General features: G+C 41.9%; 1 protein-coding gene across 1 annotated transcript; it reads left to right on the top strand.

Annotated features, from left to right (window-relative positions):
• The first annotated feature begins 273 nt into the window (after positions 1 to 273).
• On the top strand, positions 274 to 25518 carry PI15 (peptidase inhibitor 15). The gene is made up of 6 exons (XM_083187308.1): positions 274 to 410; positions 692 to 996; positions 17576 to 17694; positions 20402 to 20534; positions 20636 to 20751; positions 21969 to 25518. The coding sequence occupies exons 2-6, from the start codon at positions 724 to 726 to the stop codon at positions 22102 to 22104; spliced, it is 777 nt and encodes a 258-aa protein (XP_083043434.1). The 5' UTR covers positions 274 to 410; positions 692 to 723; the 3' UTR covers positions 22105 to 25518.
• Positions 25519 to 25902: the final 384 nt, after the last annotated feature.

Genomic DNA, 25902 nt, shown 5'->3' with positions numbered 1-25902 from the left:
TTGCAGGGAACCCCCGTGTCCAAATGAAAGTCAGATTGCGGAATTGTATTCCAACACTAGAGAGGACCACAAAAGGAGAATTAAACATGGCCAGGTAATTTGCATTTTCCCTAATTTGTTCTAGGATTTGGAAGTGCCATTGTTTTACCACCCCTATGATATAATGCCACCCAATCACTGTACTGCACTGCAAACTCCTCCTCTCTAAGCTTCGCCTGCAACAGGGGTCTGGCATGAGAGTTCAGGCTGTAACATATAAAAAGCTGTTATCACTCCGAATATCCTGCAGCCAGAAGTTCCTAGCTAGCAGAGATTTGCATTCGCTGAATTCATGACACAATACATCTTCCCTTACAAGGCTACACACTCACAAGCAGCATAGACATTTGACTGTTGCAAGACTTTGAGAGGTAAGAATATATAATATATTCTATGAGTATGATCAGTATTTCTTTTGAGAACCAATACTGAAAGGTTAGTGAAGATTTCTTTAAAATCTTGCATCCCAAGAAAATGTCAGCTTTATGCATATATAATAACAGGCAAGTAAACATAAATTATTAATAGTTTATTCATATTTACAAGCATTGTGTTACCGTCTCTGTTGGTCCAAGCAGGAATAAGTATGGGATTTTTCTGTAGAACAAGCTAAAAATTGTTTCCTTTTTATTTATTTATTTATTGTTTCCAGGTTCCTGCACAGACTCCGCATAGACTTCCAACATGCTAGAACTCGGTGTTGTGGCTGCAGCCTTCATCTTTTCTCTATTTTGCGAAACATGTGGTTTAGTGTTACCTAATTCCACAGACTTATCATCAGCAGCCAGCAATTTCACCACCATACAGCCAGATCTCAGCGTGCAGTTGGACTCTGCAAATATCCCCAAGGCCAGAAGGAAGCGCTACATATCCCAAAATGATATGATCGCTATTCTCGAATACCATAATCAAGTCAGAAGCAAAGTCTTTCCACCTGCTGCCAATATGGAGTACATGGTGAGTGGCTGATTCCAGAATGCACGGTCCATTCATTTGCAAAGATTTTGAACAGCGCTGCTCTATCTCTTGTGTTAGGGCAATTAATTATTATGTATGAATGGGGGTCTGTGCCACTTTGTTATAATGCATGCAGGCGTCAATTTGTAATTTTCTTAATTTTTTTAAAATGTATTTATGAATACCGTGGTTTTCAATCTCGATCCTCAGGACCCCAAACAGTTCACATTTTCCAGGTCACTAAGGGAAAATGTGAACTGTTTGGGGTCCCGAGGACTGAGTTTGGAAAAACACTGTATAGTACAGTAGATGGCTATGGGAAAATGAAAGCTATATAGGAGATATCCTTTTAGTAGAGTGATATGTATACATTACATATCCCCATGCTGAACTATGTAATATTATACACCTACAATATGATAATGCAGGAAAATGGTTCTTCGGAAAACTGAAGAGGAGTACTGTAGAGGAGCGGTACTGTACGGTACCTTGTAAGGCTGGGGCTAACTATCAGTGGGGTAAATGCATGAATCTTGGAGAAGTGGTACTGTATCTATCCCTATAAAGAATGTGCAAGGTGACAAGGCACCAGCCTATCAGCTTCAATAGGTAAATTGACAGTTAGGAGCTGATTGGCTGGAGCATTATCACCTTGCACATAGCGTTCTCTATGGGGATAGACCACTTCTCCAAGCATCATACATTTACCCCAGTGTACCGATATTCTGTTATCCCAAACAGGGTGGATGCAAATGAAGCCTTGGATAGATATAACGTAGGTGTGACTCATCTCATAGAGAATGCTTGGGTCGACCTCAAACTGTCGAAATGCATTAGGTTAACACTGCTAAAAGGTCAAGATTGACAAATGGACAACATTTTTTTGGTGTCAATGTGGTGGTGCACGTGGACCTCTGAGCACGTGGACCTTGCATGGCTTGCTTCACTCTCCATGCTTCGTGCCACTATGTCCTTTCCAATCAGAGTCCACGCAGATGGTAAAGCATGAAGCGTTAAAGCAAAATGAAAATCTCGTGTTGACATTTCCTTGCGTCGACATTGCGAGTGTTGACCTTTTGTCAATGTCGGCATAGTGCATGTCGATCTTTTGGTGTCTACTTTTTGACTGTAGACCTAGAGACATTGTCTGTGAGCCATCCGGATATTAGATAATACGGATGGAGATAACTTACAGTCAATCAGCTCCCGTGTTTGAAAAATGACAGCTAGGAGTTGATTGGCTGGTACTTTATGTCTCTCCTCTTTATCTGGCTTAGTATATAGCCCCCTAAATGGGTTCCATAACTCACAGGTGACCCTACAACAATCCAGAGATCCCTTTGCTGTTCAGATAATGGCCAGTGTTATGTTACATTCATTTGCCTGCCAATACTCTGGTATATTGTTACCTGCCAATACTCCGGTATATTGTTACCTGCCAATACTCTGGTATATTGTTACCTCCCAATACTCCTGTATATTGTTACCTGCCAATACTCTGGTATATTGTTACCTGCCAATACTCTGGTATATTGTTACCTGCATGGAGAAGGGTCCATTGTATTGTTTTACTAGTCTGTGTATGAGTGAGGTTACATACAATTATACACTGCTGTAAAATGTACGGGGTCAATTAAAATAATAATGATAATAGGCATCAAATCCATCCATCAGTATAATGATATACAGGGTTAGCCCTTGTAAAAGTACCACTCATATTCTTGGGTACTTTTATGGATACCTTAAGACTCACGGCACTCTAGCTGTTGTGGAATTACACGTCCCAGCATGCCTTGCCAGAGTTTTGGCAATCTATTCTAAAAAAAAAAATTCTGTGGCAGGGCATGCTGGGACGTGTAGTTCCATAACAGCTGGAGAGCCATGAGTTTGACACCACTGGTCTACAGCAATGTGATGTGCCTCCAAAGCAGGTACTGCACACACACACCTCCTTCTTTCTTAAAATGTCCCTAACTACACGTCACTTGTGTGGTAATGGAATGAAGCCAAGGCAGGGGTAGCCCACTCCAGTCCTCGAGAGCTACCAACAGTTAACGTTTTCCAGAATTACAAGTGAAGTAATTAGCTCCACCTATGGATCTTTTAAAATGTGTTAGTCAGTAATGAGTGCACCTGTGCACCTGCGAGGTGAGCTGGAAAACGTGAACTGTTGGTAGCTCTCGAGGACTGGAGTGGGCTACCCCTGCCTTGGCTTCATTCCATTACCACACAAGTGATGTGTAGTTAGGGACATTTTAAGAAAGAAGGAGGTGTGTGTGTGCAGTACCTGCTTTGGAGGCACATCACATTGCTGTAGACCAGTGGTGTCAAACTCATGGCTCTCCAGCTGTTATGGAACTACACGTCCCAGCATGCCCTGCCACAGAATTTTTTTTTTTAGAATGGATTGCCAAAACTCTGGCAAGGCATGCTGGGACGTGTAGTTCCACAACAGCTGGAGTGCCATGAGTTTTACACCACTGCTGTAGACACTGATCTCTTGAGGGCTCAGACTCCAATGTTCAGATCTCTGGCATAATGGCGTGGCATGTCTGGAAACGATATATCCAGTCCGCTCAATTCCAGTCAAAATAGATACCAAAAGGCAACTATGTGTTGATGTTACAGATGAGATACAGTTACAGTATGTGCTCCAGTTGGATTCATTTTTGCAAATAGGTATTTAAGTACTAGCTTATTGCCACAATCATTGCACACAGTGCTGTGATATCTGTGCAGGTGTGCCCCTTAAGCCCCTAGAACAGAACAACATATTGAAGATATACTGTACAAAGAGACTAGACAGAGTACCGCTACTCAGATTCCCTTCCAGCATTCCAAAGGGGCGTAAAACAATAATAAAAGACAGAACCACACTAAAAGAACTATTAGCAGTATAACAGAAATAATTTTTATCCAATTACTAAGAACTGCTGTGAAGGCCCATACACACTGCGGGATTCTTAGCCAAAAGCAGCTCAGTTTCACCATTTGAGCTGCTTTCAGCTCAAAAGCCACCCAGTGTGTATGGGCAGGCGATAAGTGCTGATGCGCACTCCCGCACCATTGCCGTTCATCTGCTGGTATTACTAGCAGACTGAACAGTTTTCCATAGCATGCTGCTATGGAAAGCCGTTCACATTGGGATATATATATATATTTATTTATTTATTTACAGTTATATATAGTGCCAGTGGTGTAACTATGAATTTTGCTCCCCTCCTGCCAAAAAGTTTGTGGCGCCCCAGCATGTGAATGGAGAACTGAAGCAAGATAGAGAAAGAGAGATTAGCAGACCCAGCTGCTTCCCTTGGCTCCAACGCATCCCAGGCCGCCCTAGCACGCCCATCCGCCCGCCCATCCTGTACACAGTAGCCAATAGCCGGCTCTGTGTACAGTCAATTGAATCAGTGGAGGGATTTGTCGTCTCTGCCATGGCCGCACTTCGGCTGACTCGCCTCCGGTGCTCAGCCTGTGGGCAGCGGATGGCAGCAGCATGCCAGTGCGTCGAGCGGTTGCCAGCACCCACACAGACCCCGCTGCCGCTTGCTCCCCCAAGCGGCAGCTGGGGCTGCCTTACAGTAGTTACACCACTGTATAGTGCAGCATATTTTGTTGTGCTTTACAATTGGAAACAACAGTGATTAAACAAACTGGGTAGATACAAACCGACATGGACGAAGTAGAAGGGTATATATATATATATATATATATATATATATATATATATATATATATATATAGATGCTATGGAAATAACACATTGGAATTACAATTTATAATGAACTGCATTAATAATGGGAAATACTGTAGGTTATGGAAATGTAAACATAATCTTAATCTGACCATACGCTGAGCGATTTGGATGCAATTTTGACACTTTTTTATGTGATTGCGGTGATAAATCGCATAAAAAGCGTTCAAATTGCTTGTATTTGTAATGAGGTGGGATGCGTGGTCCTGAGCGCACCGGAGCATCCGAGTCGCAGCAGCTGCAGAAGTGATCTGTCACATTGCATCCGAACCGGGCAGGCCTGGCTGGGATCGCATGAGATATATCATATGCAAAAGGACCGCCCACGCTACATATCGCATGAGATTCTGCCCCCTGTGGGATTGCGAGTGACTTCTCCAATGGGAGTTGTCACATGAGTGTACGGCCACCTCAAGGTGCTCCAAGACATTCATCCATACCGTCATATCCACACTGCTTTAGCGTTGTCAGGAGGCCTGCTCATTGCACATGTAATGTGTCTATTGCTTCTACAATTTATCCATCTATGTGCTATTCATATCGGTGTGGATTGAAATGAGAAAAAGGAAGTAGTGAAAAAGGCATGTCGATATTTTACTTGTGTCGATCTTTTGTCAATGCCAACCTATTGCATGTCAACTTTTTTGTCGGTGTCGACATATTGAAAGTCTACCTAGACAGTGTAGACCTTTCAACCGCTTCCCGTTCATGCATCCATTCATATATACACACATCGTTACTTAAGCCGTGTACACACGGGGGCGATAGGGGCTGAAATAGCTGGGAATATGGTCGCTGGCGACCATATTGCCAGTGATGGAAGTGTGCTGAGGCGATAAATCGCCGGGTGCACGCTCCCGTTTTCAGCCCTGTTATAATCACTGGTCGCAGGAGCTTGCCCCTGCGACCAGCTGATTACCTCTGTGGCTCCCCCCGGCAGAGGTTTCTTTTCATCAGCGACCATCTCTGGTAGCTGATGAAAAAGAGAGACTGAGCAATATATCTCTACCGTGCGTACGCACCTTCAGTATTCGCTGAAAAGACAAACATTTTGCTTTGAAAAAAACTGTATTACAACATAATTCCACCAATGTCGCTGCTCTGATACCTATGTACATAAAGACTTACTATACTTCAGTGACTTACTGTACTCCTATTGGCTTGTATTACCTATACAGTAAGTTGGCCAGTTTAGGACAGCCCTATTTACTATGACTTATTGTTTTTCTTGGAAAAGAAACCAAACTTTCCAAACATGACTCGTTTCCTGGCTGACATGAAGAGCTGTTTGTAGCCCACAGAATGAAATTCGCTGCACTTAGATGCTTTACATTCTTACCTGTCTCCAGATGCCTACAGCTCCCTCTGACATCTTTACAATGTTTGCAGTATAAGTAGTGGCTCTAGTGACTGACAACAGCTGGCCAACAGGTTACTGGAACTGCAGACCACCAGCAAGCACCAGACAATGCAGATGGTACTTAATTAATTGCTACTTCCTTCGCTTTGCTGGATAGGCCTTTGATGCTTCCTGCATTCCATTGGTCAGATATTTGTTGTAATTATTGAACTTACCCCGACTATGGATAATGAATGGGACCTGATTGTAAAGGACAGCAGATAAGATAACATAAGTGTTGTATAGTTAGCCTATAATTAGTTTAATTATATTTAATTGATATCATATAATAATTATTCATGGGAATAACTCATTAATGTTGTCTGGATAATGATTTTTCCAGGCCAAGAAAAAGTACTCATCAACGGGTGGTTAATCAGAGCTGATCGCACAGCTGTGAATTTACTGGCTGGGCTGCACATGCGTACATATCGTAGCACGCATGCGCCAGGCAGTCGTGCAATAAAATCCGGCCATAAGCAAGTTAATTGACAGAAAGCCTGCATTTGTGGTTTGTAAATAGACTTTGTCTGAGAGAGTCAAGGAAAACAAAGATACACATTAACGACAGGAAGATATGCCACTTTGTGGTGCACCTATAAGGAATTTTATTAAAATGTAACCTTTATTGTAATTGGTTAAAAATAGCGAAATAAAAGACACAAAACATGAAAACACACATAAACGTTTTTTTTAAAAAAGGATATAAATTATCCTTGCAACGTGGGACCCCACACTCCTTGTATATGATTTTTACTGTAATCGGATTTTATGATCAGTCTAGTAATTATATCAAACAGGTGGTTTGAATACGCGGCGGTATAGTGAACTAATATGGCTTTGGATAAGCCAACCCTGTTCCCTTCCTCATAGACAGGTGTACCTTAGGGGTACCAGTACAACCCTGATAAGCGAACAGTGGAAATAACTCACTGATGATAGAATAAGTGGCGCATCAGCAGCGTGAATGTACAATTAAATAGCAAATGCTAAATGTCCTTAAGGTAATCAGTTCACTGCTACAAATGGCGTGTGCACCCGAGATTGCTGTGCCTGGACGGCAGCAGCTCTCGGTGCAGGATACTAACACGCTACAGATGCGTTCCGATAGTACCGCTCAACCCTGGGTATCCCGGAGTACGGCACGCTCTTTAGTGACACACCGTCTCACAAATTACAGGACGGGGAGGTAGCGGTAATGCGCTCACGGATATCAGAGTGCACACCACAGCCAACGGGCTGTAAGTTCTACGAACCGCTCGACAATTTCAAAGTTTAAGCGAAACAGATCAAAATCAGTACATTTCAATGGGGGTTGGGGAGTGGGGGTAGCCCACGAAGTGTACGGTCGGCATATGCTTCACTAATGAGCTTCGTCAGGACCTGCCGTCCAGGCACAACAATCTCGGGTGCACACGCCATTTGTAGCAGTGAACTGATTACCTTAAGGACATTTAGCATTTGCTATTTAATTGTACATTCACGCTGCTGATGCACCACTTATTCTATCATCAGTGAGTTATTTCCACTGTTCGCTTATCAGGGTTGTACTGGTACCCCTAAGGTACACCTGTCTATGAGGAAGGGAACAGGGTTGGCTTATCCAAAGTCATATTAGTTTACTATACCGCCGCGTATTCAAACCACCTGTTTGATATAATTACTAGACTGATCATAAAATCCGATTACAGTAAAAATCATATACAAGGAGTGTGGGGTCCCACGTTGCAAGGATAATTTATATCCTTTTTTTTAAAAAAAAAAAACGTTTATGTGTGTTTTCATGTTTTGTGTCTTTTATTTCACTATTTTTAACCAATTACAATAAAGGTTACATTTTAATAAAATTCCTTATAGGTGCACCACAAAGTGGCATATCTTCCTGTCCCTAATATCTATTATAACAAATTGATGTCCCGTGGTAGCACACCCTCAGTCAAAACGTTAATTTATAACACCATATTTATTGAGGGTTCACCTGTCGATCTGATTTATTTTCCTGTGCGATTACTAGTTCTCCCCTTTTTTCTTTGTATGAAAACAAAGATATGCCAAAGCATTTTGAGGGGAGGCTCCGGCCCCAATCCGAACGGTCCTATTGCAGCCGCTGAGACTGTTACGGGGCGGGATTTCACTCAGACTGGGCAGCGGCTATCTAATTGCAGAGTGAACGCAGGGATCAGGTCAGAATACTGTAGCTCCCAATACAACTTATGCGGCCTATTCATTTTTAAGATCTATTGGTCTCATATTAATGAAGCATCCATCCCGCTTCGAGTTGCAGTGGCGGATAATTTGTACTGGATAAATTCAGTATTACTCCAGTTTCTGGATAGCTGCTTAATAAAGTTGCAGAATGCCAATCCCTAAAACACACCGTATTAGTGCCACTGGCACAGCTATTATGGGTGCAAGGAGTATTGTAGGCAGAAATGGGGCAGAAAGGCTTAAGGTCCATACACACTGGGCCATTATGCACAGCGTGTATGGACAGAGATGACCATTGTCATCACTGGGGGAAAAGCTGCTCAGTGCATACACACTGAGCGGCTTTTCCCCTGCCCGGCACTGTCAGCGGGGGGTGGACGGCTTTGCATAGCGCATACCTCCCAACATGACCCTCTCAAGGAGGCACAGAATGCTCTACGCATGGACTTCCCTGGCAATGTATGATTGCTATCACCTGTGTTGAACCTAGCTAATTGATAAGAAAGGCGTTTCACCACAGGGCACATGACATAACATGCTCAAGAGAATTGGTGCTTTCCAATCAGCATTGAGGTATTTACCAAGTACATTCTCTAAAATGATAGGTAGAAACTGATTGGGCAACTACCCCCCCCCCCCCCCCCCCCCCACACACACACTCCCACGTTATATCAAAGCTAATGCTGGCAGTTTGCTTGATATGTTTTAGTCTCAGAAAATCATTTCCTCACTTAAATTACCTAATGGATAAATACATCATTGGTATTAGATTGTATTTACGCAGGTCTCTGTTGAAAGCACCAGTTCTCTTGAGCATGTTATGTCACCAAGGGCCTTATTTTAGTTCACTCTTTCTGACAAAATCCTTCTTAGATGGGCAAAACCATGTGCACTGCAGGTGGGGCAGATGTAACTTGTGCAGATATAATTAGATTTGGGTGGGGTTTTACTTCAAAGTGAGATCTATATTGCAGTGTAAAAATAAAGCAGCCAGTATTTTCCCTTCACAGAAACAAAATAGCTCACCCAAATCTAATTCTCTCTGCACATTTTACATCTGCCCCCCTGCAGTGCACATGGTTTTGTCCATCTAAGAAGGATTTTGTCAGAAAGAGTGAACCAAAATAAGGCCCTTCTACATACACACGGGAGACACTATAAAGGCCGACAAAGACTAAGGAATAATACAATGGTTCTCAAACTTTGGAGTAGATGCAAACTTGCCTGACTGACCCTCTCCTTGGGGGAGGTTTGACTGCCGTTTGTAGCATGCCTCACTCACCCAATAAAAAAATAGTAGCAAAAGGGGTCTATTTAGAACATGGAGAAGGAGGGTGTATCCCAACTCACACTGCTTCTGTGGAAGGTAAATATATCTCAGATTCGTCATTTTGGAAAGTTTTCAGTATCCCCGTGGTCTGGTGAGTCAGCGTACTCGCAGTACATAGAAAAATAGAAAATGGATCCAATGTGTAGGTAGTGTATTGAGTATTAGCGCTACGGTGAGTAAGGTGCGCTAATACTTGATGGTTTACCATTGTTATAATTATTGATTATACACAACTACACATTGGATCCACTGTGATTGTACATTTGCCACCTATCACTATTAGTACTTAAGAGTGCCAAGCTTTCCTAGTAAAGTAAAAAATGAGCCGCATCTTAGCAAGATTAACCGTGATTCAGATCCCGAAGGATCTAGGGCATATGCTGCACAGTTGCGGTTTTCTGCACTTTGTTCTGTACTGGGCATGTGCAGTAGGGATCTGTGATGGCAAATGCAGGGATGGATTTGTCATTAGGCCCGTGAGGCACGGGCCTAGGGGCGGCACCTATTATGGGCGGCAGCTGACAATCTCTCCCCGGCACCTGTTCAAGTTTTTTTCAATATATTACTGCGGGCAGTCCCGCGCTCCCCTCTTCAGCACCGCAGGCGCAGACACAGACAGAGGCAGTATATTGAGTCCGTCCCCCCCCCCCCCCTCCAGCACTGCCCCAGTCCCATGCTCACCCTGCAGTGCGGTCCCAGTGTACTCCCGCCAGCAGCACCTCCCCGCACTCCCCCTGCCTCCAGCACCGCAGCAGAAGTCACGATCCATGTCCATGCTCCGCCAGCGCTGGTGAGAGGGAGCTACCAGAGCCAGCGAGCCGTGGTCCTATTAGACTCCAGCGCTGTCACTTCAGTCCTGCGCTCCTCCCTCCAGCATCGCACGCGCCGTTCCATGCTCCCACACCAGCGCTGGTGAGAGGGAGAAACTGAGCTTGCGAAGAAAGACCCGGCGACCCTGAGTGACCCCAGCGACCCTGTGCTGCCATGGCTTTCAGGTACAAAGTAGTGCGACCAATACTACTGTGTACTGTGGGGGGATAGGTGGGATGGGATATTAAGAGGAAAACGTTGTTCCAAACCCCTGTGCTCTCTTCTTCCTCCTCTATCTCCCCCAAGTCCTCTTCTCTATTTTTCACTCCTCACATACCTGTCTCTTTCATCTCTCCACCTGCCCTACCTCTCTCTAACTCTTTCTCTCTTCTCTTGTCTCCTCTCTTTCCCTCTATCTACCCCCATCTCTCCCCCAGCCCCCCTCAATAATAATAAGGGGGATGGGGGCGGCCAAAAGAGTTGTGCCTAGGGGCGGCCTGACCCCTAAATCTGCCCCTGCTGTCACGGATTCACAGTCTGATGCTGTTTGGGGGCAGGTGGCTATCTTGTACAACACCATGGAACGTGCAGCCGGCTGATGTATTGGAGAATACCTTATACTGGGGGAAATTTACTAAAATGCGAGTTCTATTTCACATGGGATGTTGCTATGGGCAACCAATCATATACTATGTATTATCTTCTAGAAGGTGCTAAATAAATAAGTAGATTCTGATTGGTTGCCCGTAGCAACATCCCATGTGAAATAGAACTCCCATCTTAGTAAATTTTCCCCACTATGGGCCTTATTCTAGTTCACTCTTTCTGACAAAATCCTTCTTAGATGGACAAAACCATGAACACTGCAGGGAGGCAGATGTAACATGTGCAGAGAGAATTAGATTTGGGTGAGTTATTTTGTTTCTGTGCAGGGTAAATACTGACTGCTTTATTTTTGTACTGCAACATATATCTCACTTTGAAGTAAAACCCCACCCAAATCTAATTCTCTCTGCACAAATTACATCTGCCCCACCTGCAGTGCACATGGTTTTGTCCATCTAAGAAGGATTTTGTCAGAAAGAGTGAACTAGAATAAGGCCCCATGCCCAGGGGCGGATTTAGGGAGGAGGGCGCCCCTAGGCACAACAATAATGTTTACTAAGTAGGACAGCTTATAGGGGCAGTATCTGCATGTCCTATCCATTTACACTCTATTTAAGATGGAATATAGTACAGTACAGTGGATATTTTGCAGTTATTGGTACATTTTGGGCTGACAGTACTATCACAGGCATCCAAGTGCCGCCCCCAAACATGTGCCGCCCCTAGGCCGGTGCCTCACGTGCCTAATGGGAAATTCGGCTTTGCCCATGCCTTAAACTGCAGTTCGGATCAGTACTGCACAGGTCTTCTGCAGCAGCATTACTGTTTGTTTTGTGCTATTGCTGTAAGCAGCAGCAATAACCACTTAATCCACATCTGAATGAGGGCCATTAATCGCATACTCCAGGGTTCAGTGGTTGAACCAATTCTAACAGATTAATGACTTGTAACAAGGCTCAAATCTGTCCATGTTAATCGGGTCTATCAAAGCAAAGACATTACATAATCCTTATCCCACTGGACATGTAGGAATTCTGCATTGCGGAGTAGAATGTCAAGAATGATCATCTGTTCCTTTACTATGGACCAATAGACAAGCACATGTCTGTGAGAGTGCACAGTAATTTCTGTTACATTTCCTGCATGTAATTAGTGTTGTTCTTATCATTCTAGAAGGCTTAGAGTGCTTGGGCTCACAAAACCGCTGAGCCTTATTCAGAACCACATGTGCGTCCATGACAATCCCTAAAGACACATAAAATGCATGTGTTACACTGTGCACAACAGCGCAGCAGCAAATGGAGATACACCGTATTAGAAATGTAGCTGCAATGTGCTGGGGGTCCCTGGGCGGTGGCCTAAGAGAAGCGCTGAGATGGTCCGTCTTATGTGCGTGTTATGGGAGTGTCGATGATAGGAGTTTGTGCATACACACGCACGTCATTGTCCATACAGGAGGCCATACTCAGACAAGAAATCTACACCTGTCATATGGCTAGTGCAAGTTTCAATGTTGAGACCAATGGTGCCCCCAATTTGTCAGAAACTGTCCATCTGAAAATTAAGGGTAGACATATTTTTCATACTGGATGGAAAACATAATTCGAGGGTGAGTGACCAATCAAATTATTTCTCCTCGGTGCGGCTGCAGCCGAGCGAATGTGTAAGCGTACACATCCACTCCCATTGTGTTGCAGAGATTCGCTCAGCAGGGGGTGGTATGTTCGCAGTGGCAGCGTTTACCTGCTCGCTAGACATCAAATATATACGGAGCCTAGTGAGTAGGTCTGAATCGGGCCCCTAGTAGCTGTAATCGGCCAGGTCTATTGTAAACATACAATTTGTTTAGCATTTAATACATAAAAGTACATTGATAGACGTTTCCTCCGCAGAGAACCCATAAATAGAGAATGTTATTATCTTGTGTTCTAAGACCAGCAGGAGCTAGAATTGAATCCGTTTTATACAGGTGATGACCAAAATAAAGAGCCAGAGACCTACTATAGAGCCCACACCAACAAACAAAAAGTAAATCTATTTTAAAAGAAAACAAAAACTAATTAATTCAATTGTTAATAAAGCTTATTACCCGTATTAATGTCTGCTGATTTTAATGGGCAGTTCCCTTACTACATATTTATTGGAAAGGGGATAAGCACATTGTATTTTAGACATTCCAAACTGGCTTGATGTAACCATCGGTGACCTTAGCTGTGTTGAATGATGTTATTATGGGCTGGCTGTGGTGGCTGGCTACCAGTAGCTTCGGCAGCTGAACAGCTCCTGGACTGGTCTGCCAGTTACTTTCACACTAAATCATGTATCGTGTTACTGTAAGAAGAGCAGGATACCTATTTTGACACTAATGGTACAAGTCAGCCAGTAGATTATGAATGATGAGGTATAATGATAATAATATTCCCAACAGCTTTCTATGAATGCATACTGTACCCTTCTGCTGTTCTTAAGTGAGCAGGAACCTCATGACAGGCTTGTTCAGATCTGGCTGGAGGGCTCCTTCACTACTTATTGCATTTATATACAACGTTTGTAGCAAACCAGAGCAACTAATTACCAAGAAGTTTTTATTTGTCAAGTACAAGTTAGACAATGATAGAGTTTGATTGGTTGATGTGGATGAGTGCACATGTTGCAATTTAATGTAAGGTGGTAAATGAGATTTATCGCTGATGGGCTATGCAAAATGAGACACATGATGAGTAGAAATAGATAGCTGAGAATGAAGAGCTAAAAATTCTGGGCCTGGCTCAGAGTTGGGAGTGAATCGGCATATTTTACCCCGAAGAAACAAGTTGTGAACAAAATCCTGGCAGTGGAGATCATGGCAGTCAGAAATTTGACAACAGGATCCCGGCAACCAGAATTCCAACACATCCCCATAAGTATTTTTCCCGACCCCTAATGCTAACTCTAACCCACTCCTCCTGTGGCCTACCCTAACTCCCGCTCCTGCAGCCTAACCATAACCATCCTACCACCACAGCCTAACCCTCCCCCTAGTGCCTAAACTCAAACCCAGTAGTTACCTTCGGGATCAGTTGGATCAGTTGGCCTTTTTACTGTTGGAATCCAAGCTGCTGGGATTTTGTCTGCATCCCCTAAGAACCTACACGGATAAAATGTTATATTTATAAATTCTTCCAATGAGACTATCCAATGGGTGTATGTGTGCTACTAGTCATTATTATCTGGGCACACTGCCACACAGACATGTTAATGTTTATGAGAATTCCCTACTGCCACCTAATTACACCTCTTTTGCCATTGTGATTAAAATGTGTATGAATCTGCTTACCCCTAAATGCATGTATTCATCTCCGATATGTACAAAAACACTCGAGGCATGCTCTGCAATCAGACGGTATGTTTTGCTCAGCACCAACCCCTCTGAAGGGATTTGCAAAGAAAATGATGCCAGTGCGATGAAACAGATCACAGACTAGTTATTGAGTTTTAATCAGGGGACCCCTAAGGGTCTATTATCCAGCTGCCTTGTACCCAAAGATCTAGCCTATTCCTCTCTAGTGCCACTCTTATTGGGCAGATCATAGATCTGTTTGATGGAACGGCTGTTTGACACCACAATGTTCATCCTGTATCATGTGACTTCACAAACTGCCATCAAGTGTATAAAATTAAGGCATAAACATATAGGAAGAAAATAAATAAAGCACTTATTTAAAGAAAAAATTATTTGCATGCTATCTCCTAAAAAAAAAAACATTTTCTGGGGGTGTAAAAAAATAGGTTTTAAAATCTTGGGAAGTCTGCTAAGCAAGAAAACGATGTCTGTGAATACGAGGTATAATAGAAAAAGTATGTGTGGCCTTCTTTAGCCTTTTCCATAGTTAAGAAGTATTATAAGACTAAATTGTCCTAAGTCCAAAGTGTTTGGATGGATTTCAGATTTTGGTGCAGGAAAATTCTTGCTATTTTGAGGTTATAAGTAATTGTAGCGTTCTACAAAGTCTATCATAGAGGGGAGATACAGCAAAATCCAAATATGTCTGCAATGCAGTTACGGGTGTATTAAAAGTACATCTGCAAGTTTAATCTTATGTACGTAGAAAACAAAAGCAACCTGAACATGTCTACAAAAAGAATAGATATGCTGGCACACAGCAAGTTGCTTTTGGACTCTCTTGGCAACAAGGCTCAATACTCAGTATCACTATAATAAGCACTTGGGTGCAAGCCTACAGTCTCCAAATGCTTAATATCTTGGACACCTCTCAAGTCACTCTAGGGATGATTGTGGTTTGTTCTTAGCTTATTTATTTATCCGTCTAAACTTTTTACAAACCATTCTTTAATGTCAAACATGCAATGGTAGCATTTTTGAGTACAGACTATAAATGTAAGTGTAGCCCACCCTTGTAATGACCCCGTACATTGACATCTACTCGCTTCGACTGTACAATTTCTACAATACTGTATATCCGGTCATTTGTAGCAAATATTTATAATTCACATGCAGGGCTTTGATATATACTGTATGGTTGACAATGAATAGGTCTAAAGTTTCTACGTCCACCCCTAATAGTCAACAAGCACAAGCTCAACATACACAAAAATGTCAACATGGTACATGAAAAGGTCCATTTGTAGATTTGATAATATATTCCCAATCGAAGTCCACATAGATGCTTAACTTTGAAAAAGTTTAACAAAAATTCACAAAAACTGATTTTGACCTTTTTGTATTTTTCATTATTTTTATTAAGCACTTTTAAACAGGAATTGTACATGTACAACCATTGGTTTTCAAGCAAGAAGATTATAATATATATAACAAATGTCATTTAACAATAAACAGTTACACTTTTTCAGGGGAAACAAGTGATGGTCAATTATTTTGTCTTAATTGTATGATCATACAACATATATATAAGGTATAATGGTGCACATTTACATTCATTTATCCAAACATAAAATATGTATAGAAATACAAACATATTTTTTGAAATAAAGAAAAGTTAAGAACTAAGAACGCGTTCTCTCTCCCTCCATCTCTCCCCCCAATTGCCCAGCTCCAGTCCAGCAATAGGCAATCATTCTATAGCTATAGGATGATCTTCTGCTATGGTACGTAGTAAATACCAGGATGTATCTTTCATATTTGTATGTATTTGTTGTCTCTGCTCTATAGATAGGGTATTAATATAGCTTTCCCACATAAACCATTGCCAGGGTGACCTTTTGCCCATATTGACCATATGTTGTTGACCTACTGACTGTCGACATAGACATTGTCAACCTACAGTATCATCCGGATGCCCCGTTGCAAATAACAGTGTTGTAAATACAGGAGACAACGGAAGGCGGTCACCTCCAGGCTCCAGCCCTGAAGGAGGCACTTGTCTTCCTCCATTGTTCCAAGTTCTGGTTTACGTGCCCCATGTATGTATAAGCATGTGCCGCGGTCCTCCCTCTCACAGGGCTCGCATCATGGAGTGTTTTCCCAGCCTAGGGACATGCTAGCTACACCAATTTACATAAAAGGGAAAGGAAACAGGTTGGAGCACATGGACCCATCCCCTCTTTGTTGTCCCCACCCCCTACCCACAAACATGCTTCCTCTGCTTTGCTATGAGATCAGGAAATGGCAATACTTGAAGACCCTGCTAAGTAATAGGTAGTGTTTGTGTGCTGGGGTGTTGGGGGAGGAGATTGCATGTGGGTGCTGCTGGAATGTTTAAAGGGAAAGCAGGTGGAGGACAGTGTATGTCTGGGTCATCCGCCTCCTGGAGTATTGGAAGTAAATGCAGCAGGAGGAGAGTATGTCTGGGTGGGCACTGGTATGAAATGTGTATTAGGAGGTGTATCTGTTTGAGAGATTCTGGGTTTTGGCTGTTGGCAGTGAATGTGGAGGGGTGTCAGGCGCCAGAAACTATTTTGCCTTCAGACTCCCAGTATGAACTTACGCCCTTGGCATGTGAATACCAGATACAGTATGAAGGACTTTAACCAAGGGAGCAGGGGATACCTGATTACCTGCACAATAATATACTGTAGCTCTTAAGAGAGAAAAAAAACTTATGAAAAAGTCTAGTTGGCAGATTGGTGGGATAATTGCCCGCTGGGAAGTGCTCTGCTCTCTGCTGTAACTGGCACACTGAGGATGCTCTGCAGGACAATGGTCTGGAGCAGCTAAGTAGAGTGTGCCGGCTGGTGCTTGGCTAGAAGACTGACCATGTTATGTATCGGACATATTGTCATTTTGTTTTATGATTATAATTCTGATAGAATCTAGTAAACGATAATAAAAATTCTCCTGGGTGTAATGTATTCGCTATAAATACACACACACACACACACACATATATATATATATATATATATATATATATATATATATATATATATATATACACATATACACATACTGTATGCAACATGCAAGTTCAACTATGCAGTTATTTATTTTTAATATGGTTTACATTACCTGCAGGTCTGGGATGACAACTTGGCCAAGTCTGCAGAAGCCTGGGCTGCCACCTGTATTTGGGACCATGGACCACCTTATTTAATGAGATTCCTCGGTCAAAACCTGTCCGTGAGAACAGGAAGGTAAATACTGTAGTAAACGAATAATTATGTACTAGCTCACCATGGGGCAAATTTATTTAGGCTGGTGAAGTGATAAATTGTTTGCCTAACGCTGCTTAGGGTGTCAGAGTCTGTCCAAAGCTCCATCACTCTGTATTGCAGAGATGTGAACAGATTGAAGTGCTCATGTTAGAAGCTGGCGGTAAAATTAACTTGCACCCAGTTTCAGATAATTGGGAGGTTTACTATTTGCTATATGTGGGTATGTACAATATTGTACAGTATATTGTCACAGTATGTTGCTCCATTTAATGTCAGTGTACTCACATGCACCATTTTTTCTTTTGAACAATTCATTGAAATCGTACAAATATCTGTACAATATTATACGATCTAATTCCCTTCTTATAAATATTTTCCAAAGGTATTACAGTAATTGAATCATGCTGTGGTTGCATCTTAAAACCTAGATGGCAAATAAGAACTACTTAGTCCTTTCTAACTGCCCCTTTTTTATCTGTTGGGTAACCTCACCTCTGTTTGATCCTTGTGAGGATATTCATATGCTCTACTTCAGGCATTCTCCACCACGGTCCTCAAGGCACACCAACAGTGCAGGTTTTTGTGATATCCAGGCTTCAGCACAGATGGTTTAATCAGAATCACTCAGGTACTAATTAAGTCGCCTGTGCTCAAGCCTAGATATCACTATAACCTGCACTGTTGGTTTGCCTTGAGGACCGTGGTTGGGAATGCCTGCTCTACTGTCTTACCACCTCTGTTTGGAGGCTATTCCACACTACCACTAATCTTAATGTGAAAAACTTTTTTCACATTGTCATTATGGGGTATTGTGTGTCGAATTTTCAGGGGGAAAAATAACTTATTCTGTTTTGGAAGAAGGCTGTAACATAACAAAATGTGCAAAAAGTGAACGCTGTGAATATTTTCTGGATGCACTGTAGAACCTCAAATTTGTTTTACATCTCCTAGTGTGTCTACCCTGTTACATATCATTGTGTAATCTGCAAAAAGGGATATTTTCACTTTAATACTATTTGCAATGTCGCTAACAAAGATATTAAAGTAAAATTTCTCTCCATAGAATAGAATGCACTCCATTTACTACAACTGTTGGTTATTTATACTGTAACAGATTCTTAGCCATTCAGCTGTTTATAATCTAATCCTTCTGTATGCTTTTGAGTTTACTTAGCAGGCTGTGATGTGGGACGGTGTCAAATGCCTTACGAAAGACTGTTATTTTAGTCATGGAGTGAAAAAGTCAATTTTCAGTCAGATTTGTTTGGCATCATCTCCCCCCAATAAATCCATGCTGTTTTGGGATACTGTAATTTGGTGGATTTAAAATATTCCACAAATCTTTCTTTAATAGCTTTTCCATTACTTTTCCTGCTACTGAAGTAAGGCTTACTGGTCTGTAGTTGGATGATATTTGGTCAAGATAACCGATAAATTAGGGCAAAAGAATTTTGTAGAAAAAGTATAAAGATAAATTAGACTGGAAAGCATATAGCTATTGCAATAGATTTGGGTAACCAGCTGCTCTCCAGTAGGTAATGACCAACCACCATAGTACTCTAGCTCCATGACAGCTGTAGAACACCAGTCTGCTGACCAGTGACGCAGGCAGAGGAAGGTATAACAAGGTACCTTGACTTGCCTAGGTTCCGGATAGTGTTGAACTATAGTGTGGAAAAGCTCAAGGCCCAGAATGTATCTATTCACTCAGTAACTGTCACATCCAAACAGCTGGTTGCATCAACCAATACCTTACTGCTGGTCTAGGTGTCCACTTCCCCTTGGCTGCGTATTAAGCACAAGATTTTGCTGGGGAAACCAAAAGCCAGGTCAAAAGTTTCCAGTGACCATTGAATGATTTCTCTACCCTTTGGCTGCATGCAAGGGAATGTGTTCATGTACATCCCCTTGCATGGTACAGAGGGGATTTGCCGTTGGGGGGGGGGGGCATTTGGACAGGCAGAGTTTATGGGCTCGCTTGGCAGTGAACTACCGCTGCATAGCAAGCCTTATTGAATCAGGCCCATGGTGCAGCACTGTACAGTGAAGATTTCAATAATTCACAGCTGTAATGGGTTACATTATATTTTCTATATCACATGGACACAAACACACACTAGGGTTTTTTTATTTAATGTTTTTGTGGCAGAAGCCAATTCAGTGTGAGAGGAAATTGAAGCTCCAATATGGAGTTCATGCATAGGTGGGAATAGGGTATTGGGAAGGAATTGAACTCATGAATTAACGGCTGAGAGGCAGCTCTGCTGACCACTGCACCAACCATGGGCCTTATTCTAGTTCACTCTTTCATAAAAAATCCTTCTTAGATGGACAAAACAATGTGCACTACAGGGGGGCATATTTTACTTGTGCAGAGAGAATTAGATTTGGGTGGGGTTTTACTTCAAAGTGAGATCTATATTGCAGTGTAAAAATAAAGCAGTCAGTATTTACCCTGCACAGAAACAAAATAACTCACCCAAATCTATTTCTCTCTGCACATTTTCCATCTGCCCCCCTGCAGTGCACATGGTTTTGTCCATCTAAGAAGGATTTTGTCAGAAAGAGTGAATTAGAATAAGGCCCAATGTTACCTCATTCATTTAAAACTTTGGAACATGAACATAGAAGTGCACTGACAAATAATGTACAGATCACCTCCAATAACTGTGTCGTATTTATTTAGATACCAATCTATATTGCAACTGGTGAAACCGTGGTACGATGAAGTGAAGGACTATGCATTTCCATACCCTCAAGACTGCAATCCCAGATGTCCATTGAGATGCTATGGACCGATGTGTACACATTATACACAGGTTATATATGTTCTAGAATATTATATTAATGTTTTAGCAGTATGATTTTGTTATATGACATAAAAATACTGATTATTTGTATATGTGTTCTGTCTTCACAGATGGTTTGGGCAACAACAAACAGAGTAGGCTGTGCAATCCACACGTGTCACAACATGAATGTTTGGGGAGCTGTGTGGAGAAGAGCTGTCTACCTAGTCTGCAACTATTCTCCTAAGTGAGTGTGTGTGTGTGTGTGTGTGTGTACTGCCAGAGGCAGCCATTTTATAGGCTAAACCAATATGTTTGACAATGTAGGCTAAAAGTTTACTGGTTGACATCACAGTGCCCAAAAACAACATTCTTGTTGACATTTGTTTAGCCAACAAAACCCATCTGTGCAAATGCAAACCCCCTGGCAAATGCACATACTACAGACCCTGCAACCTGACCCATACCAACAGGTACAATATGATCTGTTCCTGGACTTCCTTGCCAGAGACAGTTGCTGAGGTGGGGCTGCAGAACAGTCCAAAATCAAAATAAAAGAACCACAACAACTGCCATCCCAAACATGCACAGAGAATTTTTGAGAGACATACATTGCAAAGAGAACCTTTGAGAGAGAAGCATTGCACAGAGGCCCATCGTAGAGACAAGCATTGCACAGAGACTTCTCCGAGAGACACACATTGCAAAGAAACTCCTCAACTCCTTTAAGGGACACACAATGCAGAGAGAACCTACAGAGAAACACATATTGCACAGAGACCCCCCTGACAGTAACACATTGCAGAGACCCCTCTGAAAGACATATTACAGAGACTCCACTGAGAGACATATATTTCACAAATAACCGTAAGAGAAACCCACATTTCACAGTGACCACACTGAGATAAACACATTGCAGATATCCTCTGAAAGACACACATTGCACAGAGACCCATGTGCTAAACATACACTGTAATATTTCAATGGTCAGGGTCAGATTTAGGGGCCAGGCCCCTAGGCACAACATTTTGCCCCCCCCCCATTTTAACATATTCATTATTAAGTAATAAGTCCTAACTCACATACATTAGTCTGGACTGGACTCGGAGGAAGAAACAACAAACTGGGCTCAGGCGATCACGTTCGGCAGCTTGGCTCAGCTGTCCCTGCCCCTGCACATCCATTCTATATGCAGCAGCCAATAAGCTGTGTGCATAGTATATCCAATGGGAGGCAGTGGCTCAGCTCAGCCTGAGACAGTGAGCCTCTTATCAAGTAAATAACAAAAGAGTCAGTGACTGAGACTGACAGCTGCTGGCCGTAATAGGTGCCACCCCTAGGCCTCAGGGGCCTAGAGGCAAATCGGCCCTGGTCACTGTGCCTTTCATATCCACATGAGACATGTGCAGACATTTTTTTCTACGTTACTGTGATACTTAATATTCTCCTTTTGTTTTATTTCAGGGGAAACTGGATCGGAGAAGCACCATATAAAGTTGGGGTCCCATGTTCTGCATGTCCACCAAGTTATGGGGGCTCTTGTACAGATAATCAATGTTTTCCTGGAGTAACATCTAACTACTTATACTGGTTTAAGTGAGCTGATCCAGATTATTCTAGTTTAAGAATCCGGAATTATCGTACATTTTTATATAATACATGAGCAATTTAGTGTTATAAATATGGTAGAACATATTGTCAGCGAGCAACAGTTTAATCAGTTATAATCTCTGAGTAGTGACATCATTACTTCAGTTTTGAGAATAGGAAACACCTGTACAACATCTGTTCTATGAAGAATGGAATCTGTACATTATGATGTAGGTATATTGGAAATCACCTCCAAGTTTAGTGAGTGACCTACATTAATATGGTGGAATTTGAATGCTTTAAAACATTGTTTAGCATGACCACTTGGGTTATGGTAAATGTTTACCAGGAAAATTCATTCATAAAAAAGGTGCATGCTATCACCCGTTCTGGTCTTATGATCATATTTAAATAAACAACGTAACAAAACTGCTGCTTAGACATATATATTTGAGCTTTATTAAGCCCATATCAACAGTGAATGTAACTCAGTTTAAATATAATAACCCATCAATTAATTTAGTTGACCATGTTGTCATTATACAATGATGTAATAGGTTATCTGTCAGAACAGAGTAATTTCTGAAACAGTGAGCGGGCAATAAGATAGATAATATAATGAAGTTCTCTGTGGGAAAAAAATCACCTTTGTTTTAAATAAATTCAGTTTGTATAAGTTTGTAGGACATCTGTAGGAAAATGTCATTAAATAGCCTCTGCCATCCTACCTACAATGACCAGAGCATACAGAAGCTGCTGTTCCATGGTTCATAGGACACCACTTCCTCCCAGTTACCTAGCAACTAACACTAAACACCAACTAAGCACCCATTATACAAGAAACATGAACACAATTAATGATGGCGATAAACATGGCACTTGTCCTGTGGCATCTACCGGTGGACTTTGCATTAAAGCAATCACTTTTGAAGCTTGGTGCATCTGGCCCCCTATCTGATGATCCGGCTGTTCGGCTCATTCACCAAAAATCCAATAACTGACAAAATTGTCAACATCATTGGAGGGTCAAATTGGTGAGAACCCTTCATCAAATGGATGTCCCAAAAAGCATGGCGTCATAAAATTTAGAGGAAATGGATTTAACCCAGTGTTTTTCAACCTCAGTTTTTCATGGTACTCAGTCCAGGTTTTGGAGATATCCATGCTTGAGCACAGATGGTTCATTTAAAATGACTGAGGTACTAATTAAGTTACCTGTACTCAAGTATGGCTAGCCTTAAAACCTGGACAGTTAGTTTGCCTGGAATAGTGAGATTGGGATACATTGCTTTAACCCTTTTATTAGTTACCAAAATGCACAATGTTGTAATTCCCGCTAACGCCACCGACAGAAAAACGTTTATGTTGTGCCGAGATAGATTATCTGCACGGACGTGGCCATTCAATTCCTGTAAATTTACTTTTTCATTTACTTTTTCACATGTTTATATCATGTCAAGGTACTACTCGTATAAAAATGACAATTAGGTACTTAAAAAATATTTAATATTGTATTTTAAACATGCAGGTACTGTAAAATGACAGTATGCCTATTTGTTTATACTATTTAAGTTTTTTCTATATAGTACCTTTTTATTTAAAAATGTACTGTGCAGTTATATTGGGTGCTCAATATTTCTTTTGGTGCTATGTGCAATACCCTGTCCCCTGTGTAACTAAAAGTGTTTGTTCCCTGAAAAGGATTTTTCCTTATTTGGTACTCAGGGTGAGAGCAGAATATACTAACCCTCACAGAGATGTGCAAAATATCCACCAAAAAAAGACAGCATAGCTCAGATTATATTTCCAATATAAGGTAACATTACAAGTCAATGGGCGAGATTCACCAAACTAAAAATGCAGTAAAAACCCTGTTTTCTGGGTTTTTACTGCGTTTTCATATGTAGCAATGCCCCACCGACGGGGTTTCGCTGCGAGGGTTATGCCAGTTCTATATGGCGTAACCACATGGAAGCCTATGGGCTTCCCTTCTCGTCCCCCGCTGCCCCGCGTGTCCCCGTCCATCTGCGCTGCCCTCCCCTCACCTGTGTCCGGGCAGCCTCCTGCTGTGCTGCCCAGACCAGTGACCTCCTCCTCCCTGCACAGCTTCCGGGTGCAGGGAGGAGGAAACGGAGCCCTTACAGCCGGGTAAGGGTGCAGGGAGGGAGGGGGGAACCCGCTGCACATCGCATTTGAGTTAATAATCGCATATGTTACCGCATATGCAATTATTAACAATGCGAATGCCGGCTATGTGCGGCGGGTGTTATTGGAGAATCCCGCCCATTTTGATGAATAAAAAAGTTTGCTTGGCAGTTTTCACACCTATTTTGACAAATTCACTTGGCCTTCAAAGGGTTACGGGGGATTGTCCCACAATCCCACTTCAGCAACAAAAATAGGCAATAGCTAAAAAAATCCCATTATTCTATTATGAAAAAGGAAAGTATTATGGATTTTTTATTTTATTTTTATAAGTAAAATTTCAGTAACGTAATTCTTTAAATAAATGGTTTCACATACAGCATTAGGTATGTTACCATTCCTTGAATCTTCATGGTGCTACAAATGAATGCACATAACAATATGTAGTCATTTTTTTTTCATCAAAATGGTGCTAACATTTTTCGTCAAAGCAATAAAAACAACAACAAAAAAGTTAGGTCATAAAACACAAAACTCTTGTTTTGTCAATTGCTCAAACGAGTTTGGATCTTTCTAGCACACTTTTTAAATTTGTAAGCTTTGTATAGGAGCATTTAATAAACTTAAGGGCAAAATATAAAATTGACTAGGAAAGCTTAATGAAGAATCCTACATGTTTGCCATATCTGCAGCCCTCCTGATTGCTATGGAACATTCTCAAATCCCAAAGGCCAAATGGTGTGTAGCTTAATTTGAAATGTCTGTGGCTTGGGCGGATCAAAGCAGAGTTTGTGAGCGTAGAGTCTTGGTTTGGGCACAGTGGGCATTGTCAACAATGCCCGGAATTTACAGCTGTGAATGTAGGCAGGTATTTTTTGATAATACTAATTCTAATGTTTGTATCAATCCCATTCTGTTTACTCATATATTTGAGGCATTATCCAATTTTTTGTTACGTTGAAAAAAGAAAAAAATATTTAGTTTACACAGATACATGCAGTATTTAAACAGATATTTTGTATTTTTTGCAAGAAAGATTGTATGGAAGTGTATTGGTTTACTAAAAGGGTAGCATGGAATATATATAAGATATTTGCTGAATTTCATTAAGCCAACATTGTGTGCTATTGTGCAATATAAATGTTTTTTTGGTACTTGTGAGTTATCCGGACGCCCGATTTCAAAATCGGGTCGGATCGGGCACATCGCATCGCATCGCATGCGACCATCGGATGCGATGCGATGCGATGCGATGACCCGATTTTTCCATAGGAATCAATGTTAAAATGGACTGAGTCCATTTTAACATGGAATTCAATGGGAAAAAGGGGTCCTTTTCATACCCCTACTATCCAAGTGGGCATGGAGTTGGATATAAACCTGTGGCGAGCGTAGCGAGCCACCGAGCCCGAAGCGTGGCGAGCGTAGCGAGCCCCGCGAGGGGACACGGAATACCGTCCCCTCGCGGGGCTCGCTTCGCTCGCCACGCTTCGGGCTCGGTGGCTCGCTACGCTCGCCACAGGTTTATATCCAACTCCATGCCCACTTGGATAGTAGGGGTATGAAAAGAACCCCTTTTTCCATAGGAATCATTTTAACATTGATTCCTATGGAAAAATCGGGTCATCGCATCCGATGGTCGCATGCGATGCGATGCGATGCG

The sequence above is a fragment of the Crinia signifera genome, chromosome 5 (assembly GCF_055691185.1).
Source record: "Crinia signifera chromosome 5, ASM5569118v1, whole genome shotgun sequence".
Lineage (NCBI taxonomy): Eukaryota > Metazoa > Chordata > Amphibia > Anura > Myobatrachidae > Crinia > Crinia signifera.
Note: the sequence above shows the minus strand (reverse complement) of the source record. Positions and strands in the feature narration are given on the sequence as shown.

Bases quoted from the DNA above. Each gene is read 5' to 3' on its own strand.
- PI15 (XM_083187308.1), top strand. From the start codon at position 724: ATGCTAGAACTCGGTGTTGTGGCTGCAGCCTTCATCTTTTCTCTATTT. The intron at 997-17,575 runs GTGAGTGGCTGA...CATTACCTGCAG, and splicing joins CTGCCAATATGGAGTACATG to GTCTGGGATGACAACTTGGC. The intron at 17,695-20,401 runs GTAAATACTGTA...GTATTTATTTAG, and splicing joins CTGTCCGTGAGAACAGGAAG to ATACCAATCTATATTGCAAC.